General features: G+C 32.6%; 1 protein-coding gene across 2 annotated transcripts; it reads left to right on the top strand.

The window, feature by feature from the left end:
* Window positions 1–320: 320 nt before the first annotated feature.
* Window positions 321–7,413, top strand: LOC116345234. 2 transcript variants are annotated; one of them, XM_031774440.1, is made up of 3 exons: window positions 321–494; window positions 6,851–7,120; window positions 7,201–7,413. In XM_031774440.1, the coding sequence occupies exons 2-3, from the start codon at window positions 6,866–6,868 to the stop codon at window positions 7,273–7,275; spliced, it is 330 nt and encodes a 109-aa protein (XP_031630300.1). In that variant the 5' UTR covers window positions 321–494; window positions 6,851–6,865; the 3' UTR covers window positions 7,276–7,413. The 2 variants fall into 2 exon arrangements, with proteins under 2 accessions (XP_031630300.1, XP_031630299.1); XM_031774439.1 differs by lacking the exon at window positions 321–494 and adding an exon at window positions 4,516–4,706.
* Window positions 7,414–8,355: the final 942 nt, after the last annotated feature.

Below are 8,355 nucleotides of genomic sequence, written 5' to 3'. Positions count from 1 at the left end.
ACGCACACACAGCTACAAAATACGCCACTTACCTCAATTCAATTTGGTCTTTAGTCTCGCAGACATAGTCAATATAACAAATAACATAACTTAAGAGCTTACTTACATAATAACCAACGAGTACACACAGCATTACACACGCTTACTTAAAAAGTACGTTCCGATTTATATTTCATATACATTGGCTGTGTGCTGTCCCGCTGTTTAACTTTAATATCATATTGAACAGACAAAAACAGCAACAACAAAAAATAGTTTTCAATTGGCATATGGAATGAATTCCATGTAAAGTCAAACAAGTGCGTCAACATCCAAAGTTCTTTACGATTAGTCCATTTTGAATGTTCATTAGGTTCAGTTCGTTAAGTGAAGATTTTACAGTTATTTTGTTCAAACTAAAGATCGTATTCAACTGCATTTCAAATTGTCGGTGAATTTTCTCAACCAAAGCTCAACACCATTTGCTAATTATTCCACATAACGCTTTATTAAAGGTAAATGTTCTTTTTTACGTTACATCAATAACATAAATTCACTCGTGATTTTGATTTATTAATAAATCTATGAAATTTGTGTACATTTTTTCGGCCGTGTAATATGTGACAAAATATGACAGAAAACTGTCTTTTACTTTTATAATTTTACTGAAGACAGTTAGCAATTGCACATATATCCGCTGTCAAAAAAAAGTATGAAAAAGGGCACTATAAATTAATTATAAATTTGCATGAGAACGATCTGAATCAATTACACAAAATCAAGCAACTACAAATGATGGTATATCTATAAACTAGTGGTTTGTTGATTGATAGACCTTTTTTCAAAGTTCATATTCACGCAAAAGAAAAAGATTCAGTCATTTCGTTTGTACAAAACGAGCTCTTTTCAAACAAACTTATAAAAGTAAAGTCAACGTTCTTGTCATTTAACTCTATAAAAAAGTTTCGAAAGTCAATGAAACGTTTACTGATTTATATACAGTTACATTTGAAGAAGAGCAAAAAAGCGCATGCTTTCATACTTTTGAGAGTCAAATTCACATGATAAAACGTATATATTTTAATGAATGAGTTGAAGAAAAAAAGAAATTTACAAAAATGATAAGAGAGAAAGAGAGCGAGAGAGAAATGGTGATATAAAAAACTTTTGATGTATGTAAAAGTCCAATAATCAAAAGGCCCGCTAAAAAAGTTTTGGATTTGTATCTAATTTGTGCATTAAGTGTTCGCAAGCACCGCGCGCATTCATTCATTATGGAAATATTAATTCAATTCAACAACGGGGACAAATTATATTTCGATGTGAAAAATCAGTGTGTGCTTCTTTAATTTTATGTCGAACAAAATTCTGGCTAAAAGTTTTTGTGTATTTGCATTTTGTGCTTTCTAAATTGGCATTGAAATTTGCAATCAGCCGACCAATTCACTACATTTATACAGAAACTCTGCCATCATATAAACGATGACATTGTACAACTTTGAAACTTCATTGACACATGCATATATACTGCATTTAAACTTCTATTTTTCTTTTCCATTTTGGGACCATTTACAAAGTAAATCGTTTAATTGGCACTTGTTTACGATTGCGCAAAAAAATGACGGTGAAAGACTACTTCATATTCAGCTAATAAAAACGTTTGACTAACGAACGAACTTTTTTCGTAAAATGTATTGGTAGATTATTTTTTCTTTGTCCCAATAGAATGATAATTTATAATATCAAACAAACCGCAAGATATGACTTTACGAAGCGACAGAGCGAACGAGCAAAAATGAAAACGGTTAACGACATAAAAAGAAACCCAAAAAAATGTAATTTTCAAATTAATTTTTATGTTCAATTAAAGTTTTTTAATTCAATTTTCTGATAGATTGACATTATCCCGGACAAAGAAAAGACCGGGTGAAATTAACAAAGCAGAAAATCGTTGAACGTCATACATAATATAATTTATGAAAGTGTAGTAGGGAAAAGTTGTTCCGTTTATTCAAGAGACAAAAATCAAAACGACTGTTTTTTTTCCTCCATAAATTGAAAAGGCCTTACTCGAACTCAAATGAACTGTGATTGGAAAGCGGTACGCGACACTTTAGTAAATCAATACAACAAAATGCTAAAAAAAACCTAGTAAATTTACAAGTAGCATGTAGAAAAAATCCATGAGCGTAACGCATTTGTGCTGTTTCGATCAGGCGACTATAAAGGCGAAACAAGTCGACGATGGATAAAAGCAAGGGCGTTATGCACTTGCCATTTAAACGCAAACCATCAGCAAAATATCGATCTGGCAAATATAAATATATCTGAAGATATATATTGTCCGAGGCAATATTAAGTGACATTGGATGATGGCCGTGTTATCGTTTAATGAATGAGTTTTGATATGTATAACATTTCGATTGTGCTATTGTGTGAGTTTGTATATGTTTCGAATCGAACTTTCGATGAATATGCACCGAGACCACAGAAAATAGGTAAATTTCTTGTGTGTTTCACTCGAATGTGTTGCCAAATACATATTAAGAGCAATGCAACACAGAGAGAGAGATAAATTGCCACTAAACGACGACTGTAAATAAGAACGATAAAACTTTCTTGTTAAATTGGAAACTGACAACAGTGGCAACGTCGATAAAACCAATTTCAAATTGCAAATGTGAACTCTCTGTGAATCGAAAACCAATAATAATGCAACACTCTCACTTTTACTGTATCTTTCGATTTGGTTTCGAATAAAAATTGCCGAGTTGCCATGAATTTGCGCAACAGCAGCGGTAAATTATACCACAAGAAATGATCACTGGTTTCTGTTGCAAATGTTGGACGAGAAATAAATTTTAGTTGAATCACGCACAAACGGCGGTTTGCACACAAGCATGCATATACACGCGCACACATACACCGACATTTTCATACAACGATAAGATGAAGTAATGTGCAACATAGTTATTGCATATGCTAAATGTTTGACTTCAGCAATTTAAGCGGTGAGTAAGCGTATTTAATAATTTTCAGAGAGAACCCTCTCTTTTTTATTTTTCTTCGTTTGCTTCGTCTTTATTTCGCTTTTTTTATCTCTCTGCTCAATAGAAGTGCGTCGCACATAGTTTCACTTTGTAATGAGTTATATTGCAAGATTCTGTATGTATAGTGAGTGCACTCGTACATACTCACCAATTCAACACAACCTTGCCTTGCATCACTTTTCACTCTCTCACCTTATCGTCTTTTATTATTATTTTTTTGATGATTATTTCATTGCAGCATTCGCCGCAATTCTTTTCCATCTTTATTACATGCAAATGAAACATACATAAACTTTTCTTGAAATCCATATTCGGATGATTGCACATATTGAACACTGCAAATTTGCTTGTTTGGACAAACCATGTTTAAGACGTGTGTTTGGAATATTCGAGTACAATACAGCAGTAGCAGCAACAACAATTTTGTCATCATCAGCCGCATGCATTTCCGTAATAATACGATTACTCTTACAACTTTTCTTTGTGATTTATATAGTCAATGACTTGTATCGTTTGTTTCACGATAGTCGTATTATTCGTACGGTTTTTCTCAAATTCTATTCAATGATTTTACGCTTATATGCGATTGTTTTTGTACAGTGCTTATCCCCTTTCATTTTTACAAATACGATGTGTATGTGTAAACATCGATGAACAGAAATGTTTGTTGTCTCTATGTAAGAAATTCAGTGAAAGCCAACAAAAAAATATGCAATGTGCCACTGCTATGTACTTTGCATGCATTAGCCATTGTTTCTACTTTTTTTTTCACTTACTCATTCTCTCTCTTTCATTTTCTTTTCTCATCTGTTGGCTAATTGTGGTGTGAGCTGAAAAGATGCTTTAGTAAAAATCAACTAATTCCGAGTTGCTTGCATTGGCATTGTGCCATGTTTCATAAAAGTGCGCATACTAGTCTAACCATCGATTGACTAACTGGCTGGCTCATTTGCTCGTGTGCGTGCGCGTGTCTTCATTCTCATCTTGGTTCGGGCAACAAACGAAAAGACAGACAGATTTTCAAGTGAAGCACATAAATAAACAATGCAAATAGCGCTGTTATATTGAAACGCAACAGAAATTAAGTGAAACAAATTTTCTTGAAAACAAACAGCAGAGCCAATTCAAGTGATTCAGTTGAATTGATTTTAATTTTAAGAGAGTATTTTCTCGATTTATTTTCTCTTTATCTGTGTAAGGGCATGATTTTGAAACAAAAGTAAAACAAAAACCAGTGCAAATGGCACATTTGTGCCAATGATAAGAAATCCAATGAAAAACTTTGAAAGTTGCATGCATTTTTCATGACAAATTGCATTTCATCATTTTCTTCTTCAACAGATGAGATTTTTGTGAGAGAGTGACACAAAGAGAGTAAAATAACAAGTTTTTTTTCACAAGTGTGGACTAAAAAAATTAGCACTAATAAATTGATTGACACCTTAACGATTTTATAATTTAATTTTGTTAAAAAAAAATCAGGGGATAAAACTGGAAATCTAGAGTAAAAAAAAGTTGTCAAAGATGAAGAATGTATTGATAAAAAATCAATTCAATGAATATTGGTACCCGTCTGATAGAACATAAAAAGACTTTATACGATATAACAACGTCGAATGTGTCCGAAAAATTGAATGCTTCTATTTAAACATGAAATTGAACATGAAGTTCGATAATGTAAGTTTAATTTATGCTATATTTAATGAAGTGTCCAGTTCGATTATCTTATCAAACTAGGTATCCGCTGTTGACATCATGTCACTTCGGAAGTGCAATTTTATTCTGTAGTGCTTCTATTTTATAAATTACATTAATACATTATTACGGGTATACTGTTCTGCATCAAAAAGTTCGATACGATTTTGTTTTGTTCAAAAAGTTCTTCAAAAAATGTTATATTGCATGTTTCCGTCCATCAATTGTGGATATTGAAGTGCTTATGTCATGTAGCACAAACAATGTTCATCTAATCCAATGTGCATTATGCATAAGTCATTCATTTCACTTTCGATTTTTCTAAATCTATTCGTCCCATGCCATTTACCATCACATGATGACACATTTGATGCACACATATTAAATTATGTTTTACATTGAATTCCCGAGACGACTTCTTTTCTTTTCAAATGTTTTTTTCTCATTGATGTTCCCTTCTTTACAAGATCATAATTTCCCGTATACACATAAAAAATAAAGAAAATGATCCTTTTCATAAGTCTCTTACATACATTTTGTGTGTGTGTTGTGTTATGTTACATTTTACTTTAAAAGTTAAATGCTTTTAACTGATTTCAAGAGCGCAACAGTGAAAGCCCTAGAGATATGTCAGTTGAATCAACTTGTTCAATGCAATATTTCATATATGCTCAATGGACCGGTATCCCTGTTCTGTACTCTTTTTTTTCTCTCTCTCTATCTCTCTTGCATTTCAAATGGTTATATAATTTTTTGCATATTAAATTTTGTCGGCAATGTGTTTCATTTCCTCAATTTAAAATTTGTGCATGTCTTCTCGTGTTTCTCTTTGTTCGCATAGCAATGTGTGCTGATTTAAAAATCAGCTGATTTCTAGCCACTTATTTCTGTTACAAAAATCTATCTGAAGAGATATTAATCGAATATGATGCTAGCACTTTTCGATGCATATATTGGCCACTCGAATACCTAACAATATGATATACAGACCATTGCAGTGTGCTTCGTATGATATGCGCATCCAAAGATGCGAACACCATTCGAATCATCGCATCAATGTATGCTTTTTCGATTGCATACAAAATTCCGAAGCGTGTGAAATGCACTGTATGGGTGTTGAACATCGTATGTGTTATGCCAATGTATGCAAAGAATGTTTGAAATGCATTTTCATTACAAAGCTCGTGCTAGGGAATGATGGTAATTTTCTTATGTGCTCACTGCTTAAACACAATACTACAATCTAATACACATGTAGTGTGTGAAAATATTTGAATTATTATTATACACGTTCATTTTCAAACGGTTCAATGAGAGAAAGAGAGAGAGAGAGGAACGAGAAGGACTCATTATTTGAGTGCCTTTTGTGTTAAACGACGAAATTTTATAGCCTCGCTATCGAATGAGTTTGAAATAAGCGTTCGATGAAGCCAAACACAACGCAATATTATTATTGGTAAGTTTTTCTGGTGAAGTGAATTCATCCGTATTGAAGGAGAATAAGCGAAGTAACGATTTAAAAGAATTGTTCACAAGGATTGCTGGCACACTTTGTCAAATACTAATGTGAACTAATACACATGGTATATGTACACGGAAAATGGGGCGGGGATGTTTGGTTTAATGCGATGCAATCTCGTTCAAATATTTAAATTGACCTTGGCTCTTAAACTGTTTATTCCATGCGTATGTGTGTTTGTGTATGTGAATGTGCACACCGTTTCTTCTTTTTCTTCATTCGTTTGCGCTAAATGGCAGCACTCACTTATCCCATTTTCTTTCTGTATAATGTAGCGTATAAATGTAGGTGATATCTGATACGTGATAATGTGTACAATAAAAAGAAGGAATGTGCTTTCAAAAGTAGTTATCCCAAGCCAAAACAACATTGCTGAAATAATCTCAAATATTTGTACAAATGAAAGCATATCAATCACATGTAATCCAAATTAATGTGTAAACAATTCGTTCTGCTCCATATAGCCATTAAATTTGATCATTTGCAAAATTAAATGCAAAAAAAAAAAAACAGATGTGATTTTGATTTATAGTTTTGAATGGAAAATTGACATTTTTATCGATGACAGAGTCTTAATTTCTTTTCTTTTTTTTTTTGAATAATTTAGGTATTCATTTATACAATGGATCGTATTGTTTGGATGATTGTTTTGACTGTCGTTGCCAATTTTATATTGGAATATTCGGGTGTTTGGGCACAAACAAAAGATAGCCGCAGCTATGGTTCAGCAGCTGTACCTTATAATTTGCAACAGCGACGCGATTCATCAAATAATGTGAATCCGGACGACGTCGAGTTGATTGATCCAATGCAAACATCACCAACTGAAAACAATGGCCGTGCCTCTCGTAATAAACTATTTGATAACATTTTCAAGGTGACAATTGATTGACAAAAAAAATGATTGAAAATGATAACAAACTTTTGTGTTTTTTTTTTTGTTGCAAAATATTTCAGATACCAATTTCAACATTGAATGCCGTCAATGAACTGCTTCAAGGCATTGGTGGTACATTTAGTTCCAGTGGATAACTAATCCGGACCATTCGCACCAATTTTTTAATTCCGCGCAGAATTGGTCGATACTATTATAACCTTGGATACATTCCATGATCAACAACCATTTTATAACGTTTTAGACGGGGCAATTTCGTTTCGTTTTTTTTTTTTTTGCAAAAGCATAATTAATACATCATTCATGTTTGGTTTATTATGCACTGTCTAAATCTACTCTAAGAGTAAAAAAATATCTCTATTTTATCATGTACCTGAAATCCAAACACAACACACATTAAATACAATATACACTCATTTTAAAACTTCTTATGCTGAAGGATTTGCATACATACATATATGAATATTTCATTTTTATTTTTATTTTTTTTTTGTAAACTAGTTAAAGTCAAATAAAAAAAATTCAATGGAATAACACACAAAGAGCACATATTTTAATAGAATTCTGAAAATGAATGAATTTTGTTCATATGCACCGCAATGAAATGCCATACATTATTATACTTTTTAATTAGATCGTTCGGGCAGGTGACATTGTTCTTTACCAAATGCCATCCATGCAATGAACAGAATTCAAAATAGCAGCATTGTTTCGCAGTATGAAACTGCAGTATGATCAACACATTACACATATACACAATAACACTAAAACAAATGAATTCATGGACATTCAAAGGAGAAACAAAGAACGAGCGCTGTACATGTGACGTAAAAATACGCCGTCTGAATAAAGTAATGTATCTGTCATCACTACACACTGGCTTCCCATTAGCATACATAGCGGCGCTTTATGCAATGTACTAATCTTTAATAATTTAATTCGTTTTATGGTCCCTATCTCTTTATCAGATGGCGTTGTATTACCTATTTTACATGCGATTGTTTTTCCTTGACAAAAAAAACTCCAACAGCAAAAAAATGTGTAATAATGAAAAGTTGAATAGGGAAAACTTTCCCGGGAAAAATATAAATCTAGGGGGATACGGCCGAAAATCGATTCTATCTTAATCGAGTTAGAGTTTCCGGTACAAATATTGATGATGGGTCTTTGATTCCATTCAGATAATCGATTTTCCAAAAAGAGTTATTATCTTAATC

Source organism: Contarinia nasturtii, unplaced genomic scaffold (assembly GCF_009176525.2).
Source record: "Contarinia nasturtii isolate CC-2019 unplaced genomic scaffold, AAFC_CNas_1.1 Cnas_scaffold_1240, whole genome shotgun sequence".
NCBI lineage: Eukaryota > Metazoa > Arthropoda > Insecta > Diptera > Cecidomyiidae > Contarinia > Contarinia nasturtii.
Note: the sequence above shows the minus strand (reverse complement) of the source record. Positions and strands in the feature narration are given on the sequence as shown.

Bases quoted from the DNA above. Each gene is read 5' to 3' on its own strand.
- LOC116345234 (XM_031774439.1), top strand. From the start codon at position 4,680: ATGAAATTGAACATGAAGTTCGATAAT. The intron at 4,707-6,850 runs GTAAGTTTAATT...TGAATAATTTAG, and splicing joins TGAACATGAAGTTCGATAAT to GTATTCATTTATACAATGGA. The intron at 7,121-7,200 runs GTGACAATTGAT...AAAATATTTCAG, and splicing joins TATTTGATAACATTTTCAAG to ATACCAATTTCAACATTGAA.